The sequence below is a fragment of the Palaemon carinicauda genome, chromosome 15 (genome assembly GCF_036898095.1).
Source record: "Palaemon carinicauda isolate YSFRI2023 chromosome 15, ASM3689809v2, whole genome shotgun sequence".
NCBI lineage: Eukaryota > Metazoa > Arthropoda > Malacostraca > Decapoda > Palaemonidae > Palaemon > Palaemon carinicauda.
The window spans coordinates 133,180,053-133,205,257 of record NC_090739.1 but is presented as its reverse complement, the minus strand read 5'-3'; the positions used below and the strand labels follow the sequence as shown (position 1 = coordinate 133,205,257).

The 25,205-nt window shown below is 48.7% G+C and overlaps 1 protein-coding gene and 1 long non-coding RNA gene across 6 annotated transcripts in view; one reads left to right on the top strand and one right to left on the bottom strand.

The window, feature by feature from the left end:
- Positions 1-23,826, top strand: part of LOC137654757 (uncharacterized) — a 304,393-nt gene extending 280,567 nt beyond the window's left edge. For 2 of the 4 annotated variants that reach the window (XR_011046713.1, XR_011046710.1), the window contains exons 2-6: positions 3,879-3,992; positions 5,751-5,999; positions 7,295-7,433; positions 10,141-10,245; positions 23,693-23,826. This is a non-coding gene — a long non-coding RNA (uncharacterized lncRNA). Of the gene's footprint in view, positions 1-3,878; positions 3,993-5,750; positions 6,000-7,294; positions 7,434-10,140; positions 10,270-11,273; positions 11,858-23,692 lie in introns of those variants that run through there. The other 2 variants (XR_011046711.1, XR_011046712.1) reach the window with 2 other exon arrangements.
- Rexo5 (RNA exonuclease 5) overlaps positions 4,052-25,205 on the bottom strand; it is a 100,578-nt gene continuing 79,424 nt past the window's right edge. The window contains exons 13-16 of one of the 2 annotated variants that reach the window (XM_068388690.1): positions 23,677-23,866; positions 9,959-10,068; positions 6,914-7,102; positions 4,052-6,124 (exon numbers count right to left, since the gene is read on the bottom strand). In XM_068388690.1, coding sequence (XP_068244791.1) covers positions 5,903-6,124; positions 6,914-7,102; positions 9,959-10,068; positions 23,677-23,866 — 711 coding nt within the window. In that variant the 3' untranslated portion in view covers positions 4,052-5,902. The remainder of the gene's footprint in view (positions 6,125-6,913; positions 7,103-9,958; positions 10,069-23,676; positions 23,867-25,205) is intronic. The other variant, XM_068388689.1, reaches the window with a different exon arrangement.

Below are 25,205 nucleotides of genomic sequence, written 5' to 3'. Positions count from 1 at the left end.
GGACAAGGTTGATGCTAGTTGCTTCCCTCTGGCCCGCGAGAGAATGGTTCACCGAGGTACTTCGATGGCTAGTAGACGTTCCCAGAACACTTCCCCTAAGGGTGGACCTTCTACGTCAGCCACACGTAAAGAAGGTACACCAAGGCCTCCACGCTCTTCGTCTGACTGCCTTCAGACTATCGAAAGACTCTCGAGAGCTAGAGGCTTTTCGAAGGAGGCAGCCAGAGCGATTGCTAGAGCAAGGAGAACATCCACCCTTAGAGTCTACCAATCGAAGTGGGAAATCTTCCGAAACTGGTGCAAGTCAGTATCCGTATCCTCGACCAGTACCTCTGTAACTCAAATAGCTGACTTCCTCTTATATCTGAGGAAAGAACGATCTCTTTCAGCTCCCACTATCAAGGGTTACAGAAGCATGTTGGCATCAGTCTTCCGTCACAGAGGCTTAGATCTTTCCAACAATAAAGATCTACAGGACCTCCTTAAGTCTTTTGAGACCACGAAGGAGCGTCGTTTGGTTACACCTGGTTGGAATTTAGACGTGGTACTAAGATTCCTTATGTCAGACAGGTTCGAACCGCTACAATCAGCCTCCCTGAAAGATCTCACCTTAAAGATTCTTTTCCTGGTATGCTTAGCCACAGCTAAAGGAGTCAGTGAGATTCATGCCTTCAGCAAGAACATCGGATTCTCATCCGAAACGGCTACATGTTCTACAACTTGGTTTTCTAGCCAAAAACGAGCTGCCTTCTCGGCCTTGGCCAATATCGTTCGATATTCCAAACTTATCGTATGGTTGGAAATGAACTAGAAAGAGTCTTATGCCCTGTAAGAGCTCTTAAGTTCTATTTAAAACGAACTAAACCTTTACGAGGCCCGTCTGAAGCTTTATGGTGTTCAGTTAAGAAACCATCTTTGCCTATGTCAAAGAATGCTTTATCCTATTTTATCAGACTGTTAATACGAGAAGCTCATTCCCATCTGAATGAGGAAGACCAAGCTTTGCTGAAGGTAAGGACACACGAAGTTAGAGCTGTCGCAACTTCCGTGGCCTTTAAACAAAATAGATCTCTGCAAAGTATAATCGACGCAACCTATTGGAAAAGCAAGTCAGTGTTCGCGTCTTTTTATCTTAAGAATGTCCAGTCTCTTTACGAGAACTGCTACACTCTGGGACCATTCGTAGCAACGAGTGCAGTAGTGGGTGAGGGCTCAACCACTACAATTCCCTAATTCCATAACCTTTTTAATCTTTCTCTTGAAATGTTTTATTATTGTTTTTGGGTTGTCCGGAAGGCTAAGAAGCCTTTCGCATCCTACTTGATTTGGCGGGTGGTCAAAGTCATTTCTTGAGAAGCACCTAGATTAGAGGATTTGATGAGGTCCTGTTGTATGGGTTGCAACCCTTGATACTTCAGCTCCTAGGGGTCGCTCAGCATCCTAAGAGGATCGCGAGGCTCCGTAAGGAAGACGTACTTAAAAAGGCAGAGTAATTGTTCAAGTCGACTTCCTTACCAGGTACTTATTTATTTTAAGTTTGTTATTTTGATAACTGCTAAAATGAAATAAAAAAATCCTTAGCTCATAATAATGTAAACAGTTATTGCTGGTCTCTACCCACCCCCCTGGGTGTGAATCAGCTTATATAATCACCGGCTAAGTTAAATATTGAAAAATGTTATTTTTATAATAAAATAAATTTTTGAATATACTTACCCGGTGATTATATATTAAAGGACCCTCCCTTCCTCCCCAATAGAGACGCAGTGGACCGAGGAGAAAATTGAGTTCTTTGTTTACATTGAGTACTGAGTACCTGCACGACAGATGGCGCTGTTGAAGTACACCCCCTACCTGCATAGCGATCGCTGGCGGATTTTTAACGTAGAGTTTTCTGTCGAGTAACAGAGTTGCAGCTTATATAATCACCGGGTAAGTATATTCAAAAATTTATTTTATTATAAAAATAACATTTTTCGACACAGTCTGTGCATTAATTTGCCCCCAAAAATTTATTCTTCCAAATACTGGTAATTTAAAATCACACATTACAATAAAAAAAACTAACATTTGATAGATGTAATTGTTTAATAAAACATTTTATAAGATTTAATGAAAAAATTAGATTAATATTTTGTTCCTAAAGAGTAGAAAAATCCAAACTTAGGCTTTACTAAAAGGAAAAAGTTAAATATAGAATAACCTTGCAAAAAAAGTTCCCATACAAAATTAGCTAATAAAATACAGTAACTCCAACCATGAATTAGATATTTCCAACAAAATGTTTTGCCAGTGTGGCTATTATTTTCTGGAAGGAAAAGGTAAGACTCAAATCAGAATATCCAGATAATTTTTATTTTTCAGTAGTACAGTACAGGAAATGTAATAAATACCTGGTCTGTACTTGGAGCCCATGGTGTTAATCTGTACCTACTTTTCCTGGCCCAAAATCTCAAACTAGAAGTATTTCTTGAATATTTTCTTCAACATTACAAAATTGTTTACCTTTACTTTTTCTTGTAATGGTTTATACCAGCTGATTTAGCAGTTTAATTTTAAAAATATAACTTACCTTGGAAGTTTTCCTAATTTCAATGTGTAATATTCTATTAATCTGGTATATTTTTTGTTTATCATAGCCATTTTGAGTACAGTACTTAATATATACCATTAAGTTCCATTTTGATTTATTGCAATGGTAATGATATTGAGGTAATTTAACCATTTTTTTAAATGCTAAAGGGTTGGTGTGCAAGTAATGTTTAACAAACTGGTTTTCCTAACAATTGCAGTCAGTTTTGTCTATTTATAAGATTTGGGTAAACTGTAATTTACCATATGCCTAATAATTGTCAGGGTATTGTGAAGGTGATTGGATACTCTGTTGCAATTTAACTTAAAATTTTTACAAAACTATAATAGGCTTTTTTTCTTCTAAGGATCCCATCCACTATAATAGGCTTTTTTTCTTCTAAGGATCCCATCCAGAGATAATGTTTAAATGATCCCATCCAGTGATGCTGCTTGGTTGTACCATATTGCTTTATAGCAACCATTTTGACCCAGCAGCATTGTTTTCTGGTTTACTTTTCATTAGTTTTCTCCTTGGATTTCTTACTTGGCTATTAATTTCTGTAACCTTTAGAATCTTAGAACATCTTTTGTACAAATCATGGGTAATTTTAAACACTCCCATGAGAATCTTTTGCAAGCCATTCTTTTTTATAAAACCATAATTTGTGCCACTAAAGTAATGTTATACCATTGTATGGATGAGGATATGATTGTAAGAGGTGAATCTTGGTTCCCATATCCACGATTTCCTTTAAACAGCTGTTGTCAGAATTCTTTATCATGAATGGTATATCATGGCAAAACTTGCAGAAGCAACCAAGAGACTTTTAAATTTATTTAAAAGGGATGTGCCATCCAGACATTTTAGCATACCATTGATGAATAAATAGTAAGGCTATTGTTTTTAGTACTAAATATCTTCTCTATATTCAAATGTTTTTACTGGGACCCTTTTCATTCAGTAAGAATCTGTAGATCTAAGTATCCAATATATCCATAGTTATGTTTTTCCCCACAGACAAAAGATTGGATTTACATGCTCCAAAGAAAAAGGTGAAGAAATTTGGCAGTGAAGAAATTTGGCAGTTTTCTGAACTTCTTATAGAAGTATCTGCATTGGACAGTTTAAACACCAATTTCCTGCTTGATAGCTTTCCAAAATATAAAGACTTTAGGAATATCTGTGCACCTAGTATAAATGAGTTATTGTAAAGGTCAAAGCCCAGGAAGCAAGGCAAAGAAATTATAGGAAAAGTTGAAGGGTACAAAACAGACTTCTAACTAATGCTGTTCCATCTTTTCAGAGTTAAGAAAATCTGGCTAGCTCTTCCACTTCTCTTACTCGAGTACCATACAAAGAAAAGGATCAAGCACAAGCAAGTAAATATTTCCTGACGAAGCGTGGCATAAGTAAACAGGTATTTTTATTTTTTCTTAATATCTCTGAAAACTCACAGCTTAGTTACCCTCTTTGTTAGTAATGCTGACAATAACAAACTCTTGTATTGCCGTGGCATTTATATAAAGTTTAATACAAAGAACAAATAGTATGGAGATTCTAACATGATTAAAATCCTTCATTAGCCAAAAAAATTTATTTGTATCTCATTCAAACTTACAATCCTTTGTTAACAACATAAGACCCTTGGTAATAATTATAAATTCAAAACTGCTTGCTAGATACTAAATCACAGCTGTTCCATGCTGAAGCTTTAAAGGAAACTTATTCATCAGATAAAGGTACCCAGATGAATCTCTCATGTACCAGGTTTGATTATGAGATTCACTTAAACATCGAGGCCTTTTTTAATGTATTACTAATAAGTATATCCAAGATCCATGAGAATACAAACCATACTCTCAAATGAGTTTAAGGAAATACTGTAGAATAAATGCAAGACAATCCCTGAGAATAGAAAATATTCTTAAGTTTTAAAAACTCTTATTAAAGAGGACTAAATTCTGTGTTTCAATCTAAAATACTTCTATACCTTTTAGATAGTTCTGTTACACACACACACCCATCACATTATGGCTAATATTGTTTTATATGGTTAATGTTAACTATGGAATATGAGCACAGAAAACCCAAATACATGTTCTTTGTTTTTATCATCCACTTTTGAACTTACTTGCATTTTTTTCACAAAAGACCCTATGTTTTCAAGAAAATAATTTTAAGTGATACCTCAAATAATTGAAATCTGTAACAGAACCCTCATAACAGAAATTTTAGCATTTCCAAAAAATAAAAGCGAGCAATAATGAGCATTTCCAAAAATTAAAAGCAAGCAACAATGAAATGTCCTACAAATTAAATAAGGGTAACCATTCTTTTAAATTTTAAACTGATTTTGAAGTAATAAAAATTACTACAGTATCCATATCAGCATAAAATAACTTTACTGTCATAATCTGTCTTGAAGTAATAAAAAATACTACAGTATCCTTATCAGCATAAAATAACTTTACTGTCATAATCTGTCTTAATAAATCAAGTATTTTCTAATTATTTGGCATGTGGTCATGAAGAAAAATCTTAACATAGTCACAACTCCTTAAAGTACAGTATTAAAACATAACATTCATAATTTACATACTAATAATGGTAACAGTGACAAACTGTTAACTCTTTGGTATAAATATGTTAGTAAGTAAGGCACACATTACATACTTACATAAAAATTTACAGATTGCCTCCCTTCTCGACTCCAGTATGGCAGTTTTTGTAAATCTCACTTTACAAAGGACATAAATAGTACTACTACTACTAAAGTATATACATGTAATACAAATGTCAACCCTAATAACAGTGCGTCCTTTTTAGATGATGATTGCAGGCAATACATTTTTTTTGACTAAACTTAATAAATCAGCAAGAGGTTTAGAAGAGGTCTCATCATAGTAAACAATGGTCTGTGTATTACAGAAAATAAATTATGTATTGTTTAGTATAACATTTTACCTATTAACTTTATTTCACATGTACAAAAGCTGAACTCTAAGGTGACTATAACAAAGCCTTTAATGGTTTATGCTTGCCAATTAATCCAAGGTTAATTGGAACAGAGTGCTATGGAATGCTTCTAGTTCCATAAGAACTTGAGAATGATGAACTACTATACCGTTTATTCCATTCATTATTTACCACTCAATTACTGTTCTTGTCTTTTCAGCTGACACTGTGATGCTATGATATGATAAAAAAAAAAGCATTTCCACACTTCAGTCCAAGACTGAAACTCGGTTGAGCACTAAATCAGCCCTAACTGGATGCTGTGTGTAAGAACAAACAAGCAGCCATATTCCAAGTCTTTAAATGGCACGACTACTGCACCACTGACTGAAAATCTTTCATGCCTTTGATACAACACATGAATAAGCCATTTGAACTCTCGTCAAAAGCTTCAATTTCAGATGACCCAGTAAGTATACACATAAGTAGAGATTTTTGACAAGCACCATTAAATACCCTTTGTAGCCTTTTATCAAGCTTTTCAAGTTCTACTTTATGCCTAGTTTCCGATTCTGTTTTCCCTACATTTTTCATCTGAAATCGGAAAAAAATGTGGACATTAAAATTACTGTACTATTGCTAGCAATGGAAAATTAATATAAAATTTCGAGTTTATAATATTCATAGTACAATAGCCATAAATAAAAACTAAATGCAATGAAATCATGAACTTAAGTTCTTTAATTTTTTTTTCTGCCTCAAAAATATCAAACTGATTATTTAATGTATGTATAGTATACACACTAGCCTTCTAGAAGTTAATGTAAAAAATATTGCATAACTGCATTCAAGTAACAACCTCACAAAACTTTCAACTTCTTTATATTTCATAGCACACAATAAAATGCTGTCTAGACCATATTTATGAAAAACTATTACTGTAAAAGCATTTTTAGTACTGGCATTCCTTGAATGCTCAATGTGTAAAATTTCTCTTCACCAGATAATCAAGACTGGAAATTGAAACTACTGTCAGTCAGGAAATTGAGAGACTTTAACATAATTTACTTCATATGGAATTCATGGAACATTTACAGCAGAAATTCCCCCCCCCCCTCCACTCCCAATAGTAGGATTCAGTTACAGTAGTTGGCAGCATACAGATATCAAAATTGGCCTTTTTAATCAACTAGGGTATAACTACTATCAATTCATGACAATACTAACTTTATGTAACCCTTTAATAATATAAGCAAACCACAGAGTTAAATACAGTACTTTATTCTACTATGGAATGATAAAGAAATTGTGATAGAAAAAAGTTTAGGGATATGTCTGTCAGAAATGGCTCCTAAATCTATGTAAACTAGATAGAAACCTTACCTTCATATACAGAAATGTGAAATCTTTACTCATAGCAATGTTGGCAGCTTCTTGTGACAGTGCTTTGTTTTCGTTTAAAGTGCAAACCTCTATCCTGTTCCGTGGGACACTCTCAAGTATGTGGTGACAACTTCTGGCAGAACTAGGAGTCATTAAAACGGCTGTTTTCAGACGACTTGCCACGGCATGCTGAAAATGCACCGATTGCATTACACAAAAATAACAAATTGTGTTTACTATTTGTTCCATAAGTTATCCAGGTTATCTCTGATAACATTGGATAATTAACTTTGCCAATAAAAGACCAAAAAAAGTTCATTGACGAGTTACTCATTGCTATCTAAATGATGCCACTTTGAATTAATGTTTTTTTCTACACAGATCAAAAGCCTCAACAAGCAACAAATACCTGTTTAAGGGATGAACTTTAATTTTTAGGAAATATTTAATCCCCACCCATTAAAAGTAAAGGCCTGACATCTACCACTTAAAAGCCAAACAAAAGACGAGAAAAAGAATGGTAAGCACCACCAAATTTATTTTGTTACAATATTTACTTATCTATCATCAATTACTATAATGTAATAATTAATTATCTGTGTATAAAAAATTTATACCAGCAATAATAAACAATCTTGAGTACACAGTATATATATTTTACAGAACTCTTGCACTCATCATCTCCTCTTATGCCTATTGATGCCAAGGGTCTTGGTTAGATTTTGCCAGTCATCTCTATCTTGAGCTTCTAAATCAATACTTCTCCATTCATCATCTACTACTTCACGTTTCATAGTCCTCAGCCCTGTAGCCCTGGGTCTTCCAACTCTTTTTAGTGCCATGTGGAGCCAAGTTTAAAGTATGATGAAGAGCATGCCCAAACCATCTTGTCTACCCCTTGCAATGATCTCATCCACATATGGCACTTAAGTAATCTCTCTTAGTTTCATTTCTAATTCTCTCCTGCCATTTAATTCTGAATATTCTTCTGAGGACTTTGTTCTCAAATCTACAAAATCTGTTGGCTATTGATATTGTCATACCACAACTCGTGTCCAAACAGTAATGCCTTTCTCACTATAGTTATGTATAGCCTGATTTTTATATGTAATTTCAGGCGATATGATTTCTGAACATTACCTAACCTAGCCATTGTCCGTTTTGCTTTTTTCAATCTTTCATTAAACTCAAATTCCAAAGACACTGTATTGGAGATCATCCCTAAATATTTAAATGATTCTACATCATTAATCCTTTCTTCTTCCACTGCATATTCCGTTCTCATCATTCGTCTTCAATATATCGAGTGTAACCTCGTATGATATTTCATGAATTCTAGTAAGCAAGCTTTGAAAGTCCTGTTGTGTTTTGCTGATAAGGACAGCACCATCAGCATACTCTAGGTCCGCTAATTTCCTGTTAACAATCCAGTCCAATACTTCTCTGCCATCCCCTATTGTTCTATGCATGTCAAAATCCATGTGGAGGATAAACAACACAGGTGATAACACATTCCCTTGGAGTACTCCACTGTGCACTGGAAATTCATGTGATAGGACTCCATTAACCTTAACTTTGCACTTGCTATGCTCATTTACAGACTTAATCAAATTTACATATTTAAGAGAAACTCCATGATAATGCAGGACTCTCCACAAAATTGGCTGGTGCACACTATCAAAAGCTTTTTCATAGTCAACAAATGCCATCAAAAGCAGATTTCTATATTCTACATATTGTTGTACAAGATGTCTAAATAAAAATTTGGTCAGTACAACTTCTACCTTTTCTAAATCCTGCTTGTTCACCTCTCAGATTTTCATCAATCTTCCTCTCTAGTCTCTTTAGGAAGAGCATGCTATATATTTTCATAACCACTGACTTAATTGTGATGCCTTTGTGATTATTGCAATCGGTCAGATCTCCTTTTTTTCCCCAACACTCCTAGCTTCCATTCATCAGGATTTGCCTCTTCATGCCACATTCTACCTAATAAAATAATCTTGTAAGTATTCTGGGAGTCGCTTCATTATCGGGCAAAATCATCTCGGCAGTTATTCCGTCGTATCCAGAGGCTTTCCGTCTCATTGAGTTTTTTAATAATAGCTTAGACTTCAAACATACTGAATTCATTCATGGGCACATTAAGGTCTTACTAAGCTTCAGGAATGTCAATTAAATCATTCCCTTCATATCTCCTATTCATGACCTCGCATGTTCCATCCAACGTTGCCTTTCTTCATCTTCTGCTGTTAAAAACTGATTCCTCTCTTTATGATGGGTATATCCTTCTTTTTTACCCAGTAGAGATTTCATTAATAATTCTGAGCAATTCTTACACCATAGCCACTCCCTGAATTCATAGCTTTGTCAGCCTCATCTGCTTTCTTGTTTAAATATTCTCTCCAGTCATTCCTGGCTTTTATTTTGACCTCGATATCAATACTGGAATACTTGGTATGCTCTACCTTTTAATTTTCATTTCTTCCTCTGAAACTTTCAACTCTAAACTACAATTATTTAATATAAAAGTTTGCCCTGTCTATACAGTACGAAGAATGCTGCAACTGATGTCACTTGAACTATTCCTTTACTTATCTCATCATAACGTCACCTTTCATGACTTGATATAATACTGTAAAAACACTCGTCAAATTGCATTTGAAACTTTAACCTAATCATTTACTATCTTATGTCATACAGTATTTTCAGAGCTGTTGATGATAGCTAAATAATGTGATGGTAACATCTGAATCCTGATTACTACTACAGTAATCAGGATTCAGATGTTACTGCACTCTCTAGTATGTATTTTTGAAATGTTGTTTCCACATACGGTACAGTACTGTAAAAAGTTTTTGGAATCCTTGCAATTCTCATTCCAATAATGAATAAGATTCATAATTTAGTCTTCATTGTCTCAAAATAACGAAATATTAAAAAACATGGAGGATTCTAATTAAATTCTATGGGTCAAAATATTTTTTTTTAAAAGAAGATACTCTTTTAATATTACTCATATATTTATTAATTTCTAAAACTTGCCTGGAAAATGTTGAAATAGTCATCTGGAGATCCATTTAGAGTAGCTCTTGGTGAAACAGTCAATCCATTTTGTAATCTATACCCTTCAATTACATTTCCAAAAGTATAACCTGAAAAAAAAAAGTATAGACACTTGAGGATCCAATATATCTCTTAAGACATTTATTCTTTGTGTGTTACAGGCTGGAAAACAAAAAAGAACCATGAACAAAGGTTATGTGTCCTTGACAATTCGGTTGGTTGCAATAATTTTCAGCATTAAGTGTATATAACAAAAGATATTGAAGGTGAGCACTGAACACGTATGATGGGTATGTATGCTCAAGAAAATTTGTAAAAGCATTTTGTCTCATTGCAACCCAATCAACTGTATATATCCTGATTAGTAGTTTGTGAAAATTATAAGTTTTTCTAAGTGAAGTGTACTGTGGCCTAAAGTACCTATATTTAAATTGCATGTGATCTGGCCCAAAGTACCTATATTTAAATTGCATGTGATATTAATAATTCTGATTACCTGTCTGAAATGATGAGACATTGTATTCTTGAAAACTTTTTGCATACTTAAAAGTACTATACTACTTTATAAACAAAAGCTAAGAGGCCTTGCCTCATTATCACAGACAGGTCTTGCAAGACAAAATAAGTTTTCTCTAGTTGAGAAATCTACATTATGATGACAAACCAGCAGTTGAAAGTTTTTTTTGGGGGGGAAAAGTCAGGAATAAAGAATAAAATTAAGAATCTTTGGTTAAAATAAATGATAGACTAAGTAAGTGGCTTACTCACTAGTTCCAAATATGTGAAGGCCAGCAAGGGATTAGTTATGAGTCTGTGCTTTAGGGACAGGTTTGTGGCATGCTCTAGCAAGACTATGGGAAACTGAAGGTCTCTTTTAGGTAACACAGTCAACCTTTATTGCATCTCTTGTCTTAAAGCGCTGGAAAGCCTTCACATCTCTGGAAGCAGTTTACTATCCTGTCACTTAAATAGATCCTGAGATAGATGCATTCTCTGTAACCTGTCTATTTCAGATAACTAATCACTTCTTCTAGGGATGGGAATTAAGCTGTTTATTTGATTTGTGCTCCTTCCATGGTGCTATAAATGAAATACACTCCAATGAACTAAATCTATACAGAAACTCCAATATTACTGTCTCTGTTGAATCTGTTTGAAGAGTATCTTTAGAAGAAATGGTAAAAATATCCGGTTTTCTACCTTAGTGTGACAATTACAAGGGCTTCAGTGCCTTTTTAATGTTTAAATTTCTCATGTAGAGTAATAGAATATTTTCATGATCTCTGAATTTCAGTCATATTCATATAGTGGCCACAAAGCATCACCAAACAAGAGGCCGGGAGGCACCAAAGAGAGAGGACAGGAGGCTACGAAGCTCCGAGAGGCCACGAAGCTTCACCGAGATAGGCCGGGAGGCCACTAAACTCTATCGAGAAAGGCCGGAGGCCGCATAGCACCACAGAGAGAGGCCGGGAGTCTACGAGGCACCACAGAGAGGGGCCAGGAGGCTGCAAAGCTCCACCGAGAGAGCCCGAGGGTCTGCAAGCACCACCAAGAGAGGCCTGGAGGCCGCAAAGCTCCAGAGGCCAGTGGCCACAAAGTTCCAAGAGAATACAGGAGGCAGTGAGGCACCACTGAGAGGATGGGAGGCTGCAAAACACCACTGAGAGAATGGGCGGCCGTGAAACACCACTGAGAGGATGGGCGGCCGTGAAACACCACAGAGAGGATGGGCGGCCGTGAAACACCACAGAGAATGGGAGGTTGCTTAACACCACTGAGAGGACGGGAGGCTGCAAAACACCACTGAGAGGACGGGAGGCTGCAAAACACCACTGAGAGGACGGGAGGCTGCAAGACACCACTGAGAGGACGGGAGGCTGCAAGACACCACTGAGAGGACGGGAGGCTGCAAGACACCACTGAGAGGACGGGAGGCTGCAAGACACCACTGAGAGGACGGGAGGCTGCAAGACACCACTGAGAGGACGGGAGGCTGCAAGACACCACTGAGAGGACGGGAGGCTGCAAGACACCACTGAGAGGACGGGAGGCTGCAAGACACCACTGAGAGGACGGGAGGCTGCAAGACACCACTGAGAGGACGGGAGGCTGCAAGACACCACTGAGAGGACGGGAGGCTGCAAGACACCACTGAGAGGACGGGAGGCTGCAAGACACCACTGAGAGGACGGGAGGCTGCAAGACACCACTGAGAGGACGGGAGGCTGCAAGACACCACTGAGAGGACGGGAGGCTGCAAGACACCACTGAGAGGACGGGAGGCTGCAAGACACCACTGAGAGGACGGGAGGCTGCAAGACACCACTGAGAGGACGGGAGGCTGCAAGACACCACTGAGAGGACGGGAGGCTGCAAGACACCACTGAGAGGACGGGAGGCTGCAAGACACCACTGAGAGGACGGGAGGCTGCAAGACACCACTGAGAGGACGGGAGGCTGCAAGACACCACTGAGAGGACGGGAGGCTGCAAGACACCACTGAGAGGACGGGAGGCTGCAAGACACCACAGAGTATGGGAGGTCACGAAGCACCTCAGAGAGGATGGGAGGTCACTGATGTCGCGAAGCACCACTGAAAGTAGCCGGGAGGCTGGGAAGCGCTACCATTAGAGGATGGAAGGCTGCGAGGCACCACCTAAAGAGGCTGAGAGGCTGCATAGCACGACCAAATAAGGATGGGAGGCCACGAGGAACCACAAAAAAAATTCTGGGAGCCACAATCATAAGACAGGCTGGGAAGCCACAAGGCACCGCCCAATGTGAGGCCAGGGGGCAACGAGGCACCAATAAAAGAGTCCGCAAAGCACCACAGAGAGGGCAGGAAGCGGCAAAGCACCACCAAGAGGCAGGGAGGTGGCGAAGCATCACCAAAAAAATTCTCGGAGCCACAACCATAAAAGAGGCTGGGAGGCCACGGAGGAACCACCAAACCAGAGGCAAGGAGGCAATGAGGGACCTCTATAAGAGAGGCCACAAAGCACCAAAGAGAGGGTGGAAGGAGGAAGAGCACAACAGAGAGGGCGGGAGGCAGCAGAGCAGAGCACCACCTACAGGACAGGAGGCCGCAAAGCACCACCAAAAGAGGCGGGGAGGCTGCAAGGCTCTACCCAAAGTGGCCAGGAGGCTGCCGAGCACCACCTTAAGAGACCGGGAGGCCAATAAGCAACATCAAGAGAGGCCAGGGGACCAAGAGGCAGCAGCAAGAGAGGCCAGGAGGCAGCAGTGAGAGTCTGGGAGGCCAAGAAGCACTAAAAAGGCTGGGAGATTAAGAGACAGCACAGAGAGAGGCTGGGAGGCAAAGAGGCAGAACCGAGAGAGGCTGGAAGGTAAAGAGGCAGCAGCCAGAAAGGCCAAGAGACAGCACCAAGAGAGGTTGAGAGGCCAAGAAGCAGCATCTAGAGGCAGGGAGGCCAAAATGTAGCACCAAGGGAGGCCGGGAAACCAAGAGGCAGCAGGAAAAAATGCCAAGAGGCAGTACCAAGAGAGGCTGGGAGGCCAAGAGGCAGTACTGAGAGAGGCCAAGAGGAAGCACTGAGAGAGGCCGGGAGGCCAAGTGGCAGCAGCGAGAGAGGCCAAGAGACAGCACCGAGAGAGGCCAAGAGGCAGCACCGAGAGAGGCCGGGAGGCCAAGAGGCAGCACCGAGAGAGGCCGGGAGGCCAAGAGGCAGCTCCGAGAGAGGCCGGGAGGCCAAGAGGCAGCTCCGAGAGAGGCCGGGAGGCCAAGAGGCAGCACCGGGAGGCCTGAAGGCCAAGTGGCAGCTGCGAGAGAGGCCGGGAGGCCAAGAGGCAGGTGCGAGAGAGGCCGGGAGGCCAAGAGGCAGGTGCGAGAGAGGCCGGGAGGTTAAGAGGCAGGTGCGAGAGAGGCCGGGAGGCCAAGAGGCAGCTGCGAGAGAGGCCGGGAGGCCAAGAGGCAGCTGCGAGAGAGGCCGGGAGGCCAAGAGGCAGTTGCGAGAGAGGCCGGGAGGCCAAGAGGCAGCTGCGAGAGAGGCCGGGAGGCCAAGAGGCAGCTGCGAGAGAGGCCGGGAGGCCAAGAGGCAGCTGCGAGAGGCCAAGAGGCTACAGCGAGAGAGGCCGGGAGGCCAAGAGGCAGCAGCGAGAGAGGCCAAGAGGCAGCTCCGAGAGAGGCCGGGAGGCCAAGAGGCAGCCCCGAGAGAGGCCGGGAGGCCAAGAGGCAGCCCCGAGAGAGGCCGGGAGGCCAAGAGGCAGCCCCGAGAGAGGCCGGGAGGCCAAGAGGCAGCCCCGAGAGAGGCCGGGAGGCCAAGAGGCAGCAGCGAGAGAGGCCGGGAGGCCAAGAAGGAGCACTGAGAGAGTCCGGGAGGCCAAGAGGCAGCAGAGAGAGAGGCAGGGAGACAAGAGGCAGCACCGAGACTGGCTGAGCGTCAGCTCAGGGATCAAGAGGCAGCAGCGAGAGAGGCCGGGAGGCTAAGAGGCAGCAGCGAGGGAGGCCACGAGGCAGCAGCGAGGGAGGCCACGAGGCAGCCTCGAGAGAGGCCGGGAGGCCAAGAGGCAGCCCCGAGAGAGGCCGGGAGGCCAAGAGGCAGCCCCGAGAGAGGCCGGGAGGCCAAGAGGCAGCACCGAGAGAGGACGGGAGGCCCAAGAGGCAGCCCCGAGAGAGACCGGGAGGCCAAGAGGCAGCACTCAATCCTCTCTGGGTGGTTCCTCTTGGCCTTCCGTCCTCTCTCGGTGCTGCCTCTTGGCCTCCCGGCCTCTCTTGCTGCTGCCTCTTGGCCTCCCGGCCTCCACGCCTCTCTCGCTGCTGCCTCTTGGCCTCCCGGCCTCTCTCGCTGCTGCCTCTTGGCCTCCCGGCCTCTCTCGCTGCTGCCTCTTGGCCTCCCGGCCTCTCTCGCTGCTGCCTCTTGGCCTCCCGGCCTCTCTCGCTGCTGCCTCTTGGCCTCCCGGCCTCTCTCGCTGCTGCCTCTTGGCCTCCCGGCCTCTCTCGGTGCTGCCTCTTGCCCTCCCGGCCTCTCTCGGTGCTGCGTCTTGGCCTCCCGGCCTCTCTCGGTGCTGCGTCTTGGCCTCCCGGCCTCTCGATGCTGCCTCTTGGCCTCCTGGCCTCTCCCAGAGCTGCCTCTTCGCCTACCGGCCTCTCTCGGAGCTGTCTCCTCTTGGCCTCCCGGCCTCTCTCGGAGCTGTCTCCTCTTGGCCTCCCGGCCTCTCTCGGAGCTGCCTCCTCTTGGCCTCCCGGCCTCTCTCAGAGCTGCCTGCCTCTTGGCCTACCAGCCTTTCTGTTCTGCCTCTTGGCCTCTCCCAGTGCTGCCTGCCTCTTGGCCTCTCAGCCAGTCTCGATGCTGCCTCTTGGCCTCCCGGCCTCTCTCGCTGCTGCCTCTTGCCCTCCCGGCCTCTCTCGGTGCTGCCTCTTGCCCTCCCGGCCTCTCTCGCTGCTGCCTCTTGCCCTCCCGGCCTCTCTCGCTGCTGCCTCTTGACCTCTCTCGGTGCTGCCTCTTGGCCTCCCGGCCTCTCTCGGTGCTGCCTCTTGGCCTCCCGGCCTCTCTCGGTGCTGCCTCTTGGCCTCCCGGCCTCTCTCGCTGCTGCCTCTTGGCCTCCCGGCCTCTCTCGCTGCTGCCTCTTGGCCTCCCGGCCTCTCTCGCTGCTGCCTCTTGGCCTCCCGGCCTCTCTCGCTGCTGCCTCTTGGCCTCCCGGCCTCTCTCGCTGCTGCCTCTTAATCCCTGAGCTGACACTCAGCCAGTCTCGGTGCTACCTCTTGGCCTCCCTGCCTCTCTCTGCTGCCTCTTGGCCTCCCGGACTCTCTCGGTGCTCCCTCTTGGCCTCCCGGCCTCTCTCGCTGCTGCCTCTTGGCCTCCCAGCCTCTCTCGCTGCTGCCTCTTGGCCTCCCGGCCTCTCTCGCTGCTGTCTCTTGGCCTCCCGGCCTCTCTCGCTGCTGCCTCTTGGCCTCCCGGCCTCTCTCGCTGCTGCCTCTTGGCCTCCCTGCCTCTCTCGCTGCTGCCTCTTGCCCTCCCGGCCTCTCGGTGCTGCCTCTTGGCCTCCCGGCCTCTCTCGATGCTGCCTCTTGGCCTCCCGGCCTCTCTCTGTGCTGCCTCTTGCCCTCCCGGCCTCTCTCGGTGCTGCCTCTTGCCCTCCCGGCCTCTCTCGGTGCTGCCTCTTGCCCTCCCGGCCTCTCTCGCTGCTGCCTCTTGACCTCTCTCGGTGCTGCCTCTTGGCCTCCCGGCCTCTCTCGGTGCTGCCTCTTGGCCTCCCGGCCTCTCTCGCTGCTGCCTCTTGGCCTCCCGGCCTCTCTCGCTGCTGCCTCTTGGCCTCCCGGCCTCTCTCGCTGCTGCCTCTTGGCCTCCCGGCCTCTCTCGCTGCTGCCTCTTGGCCTCCCGGCCTCTCTCGCTGCTGCCTCTTGATCCCTGAGCTGACACTCAGCCAGTCTCGGTGCTACCTCTTGGCCTCCCTGCCTCTCTCTGCTGCCTCTTGGCCTCCCGGACTCTCTCGGTGCTCCCTCTTGGCCTCCCGGCCTCTCTCGCTGCTGCCTCTTGGCCTCCCAGCCTCTCTCGCTGCTGCCTCTTGGCCTCCCGGCCTCTCTCGCTGCTGTCTCTTGGCCTCCCGGCCTCTCTCGCTGCTGCCTCTTGGCCTCCCGGCCTCTCTCGCTGCTGCCTCTTGGCCTCCCTGCCTCTCTCGCTGCTGCCTCTTGCCCTCCCGGCCTCTCTCGGTGCTGCGTCTTGGCTTCCCGGCCTCTCTCGGTGCTGCCTCTTGGCCTCCTGGCCTCTCCCAGAGCTGCCTCTTGGCCTACCGGCCTCTCTCGGAGCTGTCTCCTCTTGGCCTCCCGGCCTCTCTCGGCGCTGTCTCCTCTTGGCCTCCCGGCCTCTCTCGGAGCTGCCTCCTCTTGGCCTCCCGGCCTCTCTCGGAGCTGCCTGCCTCTTGGCCTACCAGCATTTCTGTTCTGCCTCTTGGCCTCTCCCAGTGCTGCCTGCCTCTTGGCCTCTCAGCCAGTCTCGATGCTGCCTCTTGCCCTCCCGGCCTCTCTCGGTGCTGCCTCTTGCCCTCCCGGCCTCTCTCGCTGCTGCCTCTTGGCCTCCCGACCTCTCGCTGCTGCCTCTTGACCTCTCTCGGTGCTGCCTCTTGGCCTCCCGGCCTCTCTCGGTGCTGCCTCTTGGCCTCCCGGCCTCTCTCGGTGCTGCCTCTTGGCCTCCCGGCCTCTCTCGCTGCTGCCTCTTGGCCTCCCGGCCTCTCTCGCTGCTGCCTCTTGGCCTCCCGGCCTCTCTCGCTGCTGCCTCTTGGCCTCCCGGCCTCTCTCGCTGCTGCCTCTTGGCCTCCCGGCCTCTCTCGCTGCTGCCTCTTGGCCTCCCGGCCTCTCTCTGTGCTGCCTCTTGGCCTCCCGGCCTCTCTCGCTGCTGCCTCTTGGCCTCCCGGCCTCTCTCTGTGCTGCCTCTTGGCCTCCCGGCCTCTCTCGCTGCTGCCTCTTGGCCTCCCGGCCTCTCTCGCTGCTGCCTCTTGGCCTCCCGGCCTCTCTCGCTGCTGCCTCTTGGCCTCCCGGCCTCTCTCGCAGCTGCCTCTTGGCCTCCCGGCTTCTCCCGGAGCTGCCTCTTGGCCTACCGGTCTCTCCCGGAGCTGCCTCTTGGCCTACCGGCCTCTCTTGGTGCTGCCTCTTGACCTCCCGGCTCGGTGCTGCCTCTTGACCTCCCGGCTCGGTGCCGCCTCTTGACCTCCCGGCGTCTCTCGGTGCCGACTCTTGACCTCCCGGCGTCTCTCGGTGCCGACTCTTGACCTCCCGGCGTCTCTCGGTGCCGACTCTTGACCTCCCGGCATCTCTTGGTGGTGCTACGTGGCTTCCCGGCTTCTCTCGGTGCTGAATCTTGACCTCCTAGCTTCTCTCGGTACTGCCTCCTGACCTTCTGGCCTCTCTGTGCTATATATTGGCCTTCCGGCCTCTCTTGGTGCTGCATCTTGGTCTTCCAGCCTCTCTGTATTGCCTCGTTGTCTCCTAGACTCTTTCAGTGCAAACTCTTAACCTCCCGGCCTCTCTCGATGCTGACTTTGACCTCCCGGCCCCACTTGGTGGTGATCCGTGGGCTCCCGGCCTCTCTTGGTGGTGCCTCCTGGCCTCTCTGAGCTGACTCTCGGTCTGTCTCGGTGCTAAGTCTCAGCCTCTCGGCCTCTCTGTGGTGACTCTAGACCTCCCGGCTTCTCTTGATAGTGCCTCGACCTCCCGGCCTCTCTGTGGTGCCTCTTGACCTCCTGGCCTCTCGGTGCTGCTCTGTGTCCTCCCGGCCTCTCTTAGTGCTCCCTTTTGTCGTCTCAGCCTCAGTCTGTGGTGCTCTATGGTTTCCCGGCTTCTCTTGGTACTGCCTCTTGGCCTCCCTGCCTCTCTCGCTGCTGCCTCTTGCCCTCCCGGCCTCTCTCGCTGCTGCCTCTTGCCCTCCCGGCCTCTCTCGGTGCTGCGTCTTGGCTTCCCGGCCTCTCTCGGTGCTGCCTCTTGGCCTCCTGGCCTCTCCCAGAGCTGCCTCTTCGCCTACCGGCCTCTCTCGGAGCTGTCTCCTCTTGGCCTCCCGGCCTCTCTCGGAGCTGCCTCCTCTTGGCCTCCCGGCCTCTCTCGGAGCTGCCTGCCTCTTGGCCTACCAGCATTTCTGTTCTGCCTCTTGGCCTCTCCCAGTGCTGCCTGCCTCTTGGCCTCTCAGCCAGTCTCGATGCTGCCTCTTGGCCTCCCGGCCTCTCTCGGTGCTGCCTCTTGCCCTCCCGGCCTCTCTCGCTGCTGCCTCTTGCCCTCCCGGCCTCTCTCGCTGCTGCCTCTTGGCCTCCCGACCTCTCGCTGCTGCCTCTTGACCTCTCTCGGTGCTGCCTCTTGGCCTCCCGGCCTCTCTCGCTGCTGCCTCTTGGCCTCCCGGCCTCTCTCGCTGCTGCCTCTTGGCCTCCCGGCCTCTCTCGCTGCTGCCTCTTGGCCTCCCGGCCTCTCTCGCTGCTGCCTCTTGGCCTCCCGGCCTCTCTCTGTGCTGCCTCTTGGCCTCCCGGCCTCTCTCGCTGCTGCCTCTTGGCCTCCCGGCCTCTCTCGCTGCTGCCTCTTGGCCTCCCGGCCTCTCCCGGAGCTGCCTCTTGGCCTACCGGTCTCTCCCGGAGCTGCCTCTTGGCCTACCGGCCTCTCTTGGTGCTGCCTCTTGACCTCCCGGCTCGGTGCTGCCTCTTGACCTCCCGGCCTCTCTCGGTGCTGCGTCTTGGCTTCCCGGCCTCTCTCGGTGCTGCCTCTTGGCCTCCTGGCCTCTCCCAGAGCTGCCTCTTGGCCTACCGGCCTCTCTCGGAGCTGTCTCCTCTTGGCCTCCCGGCCTCTCTCGGCGCTGTCTCCTCTTGGCCTCCCGGCCTCTCTCGGAGCTGCCTCCTCTTGGCCTCCCGGCCTCTCTCGGAGCTGCCTGCCTCTTGGCCTACCAGCATTTCTGTTCTGCCTCTTGGCCTCTCCCAGTGCTGCCTGCCTCTTGGCCTCTCAGCCAGTCTCGATGCTGCCTCTTGCCCTCCCGGCCTCTCTCGGTGCTGCCTCTTGCCCTCCCGGCCTCTCTCGCTGCTGCCTCTTGGCCTCCCGACCTCTCGCTGCTGCCTCTTGACCTCTCTCGGTGCTGCCTCTTGGCCTCCCGGCCTCTCTCGGTGCTGCCTCTTGGCCTCCCGGCCTCTCTCGGTGCTGCCTCTTGGCCTCCCGGCCTCTCTCGGTGCTGCCTCTTGGCCTCCCGGCCTCTCTCGCTGCTGCCTCTTGGCCTCCCGGCCTCTCTCGCTGCTGCCTCTTGGCCTCCCGGCCTCTCTCGCTGCTGCCTCTTGGCCTCCCGGCCTCTCTCGCTGCTGCCTCTTGGCCTCCCGGCCTCTCTCGCTGCTGCCTCTTGGCCTCCCGGCCTCTCTCTGTGCTGCCTCTTGGCCTCCCGGCCTCTCTCGCTGCTGCCTCTTGGCCTCCTGGCCTCTCTCTGTGCTGCCTCTTGGCCTCCCGGCCTCTCTCGCTGCTGCCTCTTGGCCTCCCGGCCTCTCTCGCTGCTGCCTCTTGGCCTCCCGGCCTCTCTCGCTGCTGCCTCTTGGCCTCCCGGCCTCTCTCGCAGCTGCCTCTTGGCCTCCCGGCTTCTCCCGGAGCTGCCTCTTGGCCTACCGGTCTCTCCCGGAGCTGCCTCTTGGCCTACCGGCCTCTCTTGGTGCTGCCTCTTGACCTCCCGGCTCGGTGCTGCCTCTTGACCTCCCGGCTCGGTGCCGCCTCTTGACCTCCCGGCGTCTCTCGGTGCCGACTCTTGACCTCCCGGCGTCTCTCGGTGCCGACTCTTGACCTCCCGGCGTCTCTCGGTGCCGACTCTTGACCTCCCGGCATCTCTTGGTGGTGCTACGTGGCTTCCCGGCTTCTCTCGGTGCTGAATCTTGACCTCCTAGCTTCTCTCGGTACTGCCTCCTGACCTTCTGGCCCCTCTGTGCTATATATTGGCCTTCCGGCCTCTCTTGGTGCTGCATCTTGGTCTTCCAGCCTCTCTGTATTGCCTCGTTGTCTCCTAGACTCTTTCAGTGCAAACTCTTAACCTCCCGGCCTCTCTCGATGCTGACTTTGACCTCCCGGCCCCACTTGGTGGTGATCCGTGGCCTCCCGGCCTCTCTTGGTGGTGCCTCCTGGCCTCTCTGAGCTGACTCTCGGTCTGTCTCGGTGCTAAGTCTCAGCCTCTCGGCCTCTCTGTGGTGACTCTAGACCTCCCGGCTTCTCTTGATAGTGCCTCGACCTCCCGGCCTCTCTGTGGTGCCTCTTGACCTCCTGGCCTCTCGGTGCTGCTCTGTGTCCTCCCGGCCTCTCTTAGTGCTCCCTTTTGTCGTCTCAGCCTCAGTCTGTGGTGCTCTATGGTTTCCCGGCTTCTCTTGGTACTGCCTCTTGGCCTCCCTGCCTCTCTCGCTGCTGCCTCTTGCCCTCCCGGCCTCTCTCGCTGCTGCCTCTTGCCCTCCCGGCCTCTCTCGGTGCTGCGTCTTGGCTTCCCGGCCTCTCTCGGTGCTGCCTCTTGGCCTCCTGGCCTCTCCCAGAGCTGCCTCTTGGCCTCCCGGCCTCTCTCGGAGCTGTCTCCTCTTGGCCTCCCGGCCTCTCTCGGAGCTGCCTCCTCTTGGCCTCCCGGCCTCTCTCGGAGCTGCCTGCCTCTTGGCCTACCAGCATTTCTGTTCTGCCTCTTGGCCTCTCCCAGTGCTGCCTGCCTCTTGGCCTCTCAGCCAGTCTCGATGCTGCCACTTGGCCTCCCGGCCTCTCTCGGTGCTGCCTCTTGCCCTCCCGGCCTCTCTCGCTGCTGCCTCTTGCCCTCCCGGCCTCTCTCGCTGCTGCCTCTTGGCCTCCCGACCTCTCGCTGCTGCCTCTTGACCTCTCTCGGTGCTGCCTCTTGGCCTCCCGGCCTCTCTCGGTGCTGCCTCTTGGCCTCCCGGCCTCTCTCGCTGCTGCCTCTTGGCCTCCCGGCCTCTCTCGCTGCTGCCTCTTGGCCTCCCGGCCTCTCTCGCTGCTGCCTCTTGGCCTCCCGGCCTCTCTCGCTGCTGCCTCTTGGCCTCCCGGCCTCTCTCTGTGCTGCCTCTTGGCCTCCCGGCCTCTCTCGCTGCTGCCTCTTGGCCTCCCGGCCTCTCTCGCTGCTGCCTCTTGGCCTCCCGGCCTCTCCCGGAGCTGCCTCTTGGCCTACCGGTCTCTCCCGGAGCTGCCTCTTGGCCTACCGGCCTCTCTTGGTGCTGCCTCTTGACCTCCCGGCTCGGTGCTGCCTCTTGACCTCCCGGCTCGGTGCCGCCTCTTGACCTCCCGGCGTCTCTCGGTGCCGACTCTTGACCTCCCGGCGTCTCTCGGTGCCGACTCTTGACCTCCCGGCGTCTCTCGGTGCCGACTCTTGACCTCCCGGCGTCTCTCGGTGCCGACTCTTGACCTCCCGGCGTCTCTCGGTGGCGACTCTTGACCTCCCGGCGTCTCTTGGTGGTGCTACGTGGCTTCCCGGCTTCTCTCGGTGCTGAATCTTGACCTCCTAGCTTCTCTCGGTACTGCCTCCTGACCTTCTGGCCTCTCTGTGCTATATCTTGGCCTTCCGGCCTCTCTTGGTGCTGCATCTTGGTCTTCCAGCCTCTCTGTATTGCCTCGTTGTCTCCTAGACTCTTTCAGTGCAAACTCTTAACCTCCCGGCCTCTCTCGATGCTGACTTTGACCTCCCGGCCCCACTTGGTGGTGATCCGTGGCCTCCCGGCCTCTCTTGGTGGTGCCTCCTGGCCTCTCTGAGCTGACTCTCGGTCTGTCTCGGTGCTAAGTCTCAGCCTCTCGGCCTCTCTGTGGTGACTCTAGACCTCCCGGCTTCTCTTGATAGTGCCTCGACCTCCCGGCCTCTCTGTGGTGCCTCTTGACCTCCTGGCCTCTCGGTGCTGCTCTGTGTCCTCCCGGCCTCTCTTAGTGCTCCCTTTTGTCGTCTCAGCCTCAGTCTGTGGTGCTCTATGGTTTCCCGGCTTCTCTTGGTACTGCCTCTTGACCTTCCGGCCTCTCTTGGTGCTGTATCTTGGCCTCCCGGCCTCTCTCGGTGCTACCTCTTTACCTCCCAGCATCTGTCGGTGCTTCCTCTAGACTTCCAGGCCTCTCTCGGTGCTGGATCTTGACCTCCCGCCCCTTTTGGTGGTGATCTGTGACCTGTCTCGGTGCTAAGTCTCAGCCTCTCGGCCTCTCTGTGGTGCCTCTAGACCTCCCGGCTTCTCTTGATAGTGCCTCGACCTCCCGCCCTCTCTGTGGTGCCTCTTGACCTCCTGGCCTCTCTCGGTGCTGCTCTGTGTCCTCCCGGCCTCTCTTAGTGCTCCCTTTTGTCGTCTCAGCCTCAGTCTGTGGTGCTCTATGGTTTCCCGGCTTCTCTCGGTACTGCCTCTTGACCTTCCGGCCTCTCTTGGTGCTGTATCTTGGCCTCCCGGCCTCTCTCGGTGCTACCTCTTTACCTCCCAGCATCTGTCGGTGCTTCCTCTAGACTTCCAGGCCTCTCTCGGTGCTGGATCTTGACCTCCCACCCCTTTTGGTGGTGATCTGTGACCTCCCGGCCTCTCGGCCTCTGGGCAGACGGGCATGGTAGGGACGAGTAGAGATGTAGTGAAGCATCACCAAGAGATGCAATGAAAACAGACGCAGCATCAGGAGAATAGCCATTCAGACTATGGGGTGTAACAGAAATGCACAAGTAAAAGATGCATTAAAGCATCATCACAAGAAGTTAGTAATCAGCATCCAATGACGGAAGCAGCACCCTAAACAAAAAGCTTAAACTGAAGATGCATCAAAACAATCACTAACACCAGCAAGAAATGTTACAGCACCAACAAGAAGAATAGATAACTTCATTAGATTAGGCAAGAAACATTAACAAAACAGCTGCTACATGAAAAAAGAAGCAGCTGTGGCACCACATAAAATTATCTAAGATTTACTAACAAGCATTAATATATACCAATGACACTAGAAATGAAGTATTAGATGAGATTAAATCAATGATTAGATAAGAGATGTGACAAGTATGAATCGCATTATTTCTTCTTTTGCTCCATTCTGAATATAAATGATTTTCTTTTTGCCACTGTGTATATATGATGTTTTATGATGATTGTATTTAATTAATAATTACATAGATAATATTAGTAATAAATAATTAATATTTTCAATTTCCTGCTAACTTTCACATAATTTTACATTACTTTAATAGTGAGAATTTGTCAATAATAGACATATCCATTGGTATTGTTCATTTTTTTATATTTCATACCTTTCTTTAATTTCAGTTGAACTAGTTCAAGAGCTGCAATAGCATCTTCTGTTGGATCATGACCTCCAGGATTCATCTGGATCTGCTTCTCCAAAAATAGTTTAGTTATAATTTGCAGGGATGAAGGCCTTTGTTTGTTGTAACTCAAATTATATGCCAAGGCTGTATCTATAACATATGGATGCATCATCTGAAAGTCAGGGTAAATTAGATACTTCCCAAATAATAACTGGATACATATACTAAATAAAAGTGAATCTAAAATTAGTATGTAAATAAAAAAAATATTAGGACATTTATTTCATTTTCACTCAATTTTCCTTTTCATTGATCACTTTAAAAAGAAGTTGTAAACCTGCCACCACGATATCTTGTACACATATATATGGTTGACCTGTAACATTGAAGAGATATGCAATAATGAGGGGCTAAAATCATTGGGACCAAACTAATATCTAAAATCATAATCCCAGCCATATAGACGATAAACCCGCCCTCCTTGCTGCCCGGCCCAAGACTGGATATATGTGCAAAAAGCATGAAGGGAAGACCAGAAAGTCTGACAGAATTTGGCAACATATAGCAATGATAAGTTCAGTTTTTGTCTACATATAGGATAAAAAAAGCACTTCAAAATAGTTTCACTACTGCTGATTAATAAACAGGATAAAAAATATTACTATAATTTTTAATTTTTCCTAGCTATACAAACCAGTTACTTAAAAGGGGTATACTGTAGTGCAAGCTTGAAACAGCGAAGGAAGAATCTTAAAGTTCTGGCAGACACTTTCCACCATTGCATATGGTGGACAAGATCTGGTTGGCACTGGTAAGACATTCTACTCGGCTGGGACTTGCAAGGTGGATGTGGCGTGGATTGAATAACTTTGATTTGTAAAACAAGGAAAATTACAAAAAATAAAATGGGATTTGTTCCTACACAAAAAAACCTTTGTCATTAAAAGGGGTCTTCCTTAGGTGGGAGGAAGTCCTGTGTGTGGCCATCTGGCTGGCTAACAATGCCCAGTCCAGTAAGAGGGGAAAATGGGGCAACTGGTCCTAATATTTCTCGACACAAAGTGATGTCGGTCTTGTAGGGTCTGTAGGCAACCCTGTGTAGGCTAAATTATGATTAAAGGAATTGACATACTACACGTTCTCCCTCAAAAGGAACAACGCTTTACCAATAGTAAAAAGGCCACTCGTCACTAAAGAGTGCTTACATGCACGAGTGTCCATCCAGACTTTTGCCTCGCCCTGGCTTTACCCAGGGTGGAAGCTATGCGGAAAGAGTGCTAAACATTCTCACTCCAAGTGCAACTGCTAAACTTGGACACTATGCTACTTGTTCTGTAAAGAGCTAGGCTTGCTACAATACTTACTGGGCAGCCACCACAGGTCCTAAGGAAAAGGTGGCCAGTGACCTATAAGTGCAATCCCTAAGACAGTGAGCCATGAAGGTTGTCTCCTTTCCAGACACCAGCTTTTAGGACTTGAGCAACAGTGTTTTTCCTTAAAGCCATGGTTGC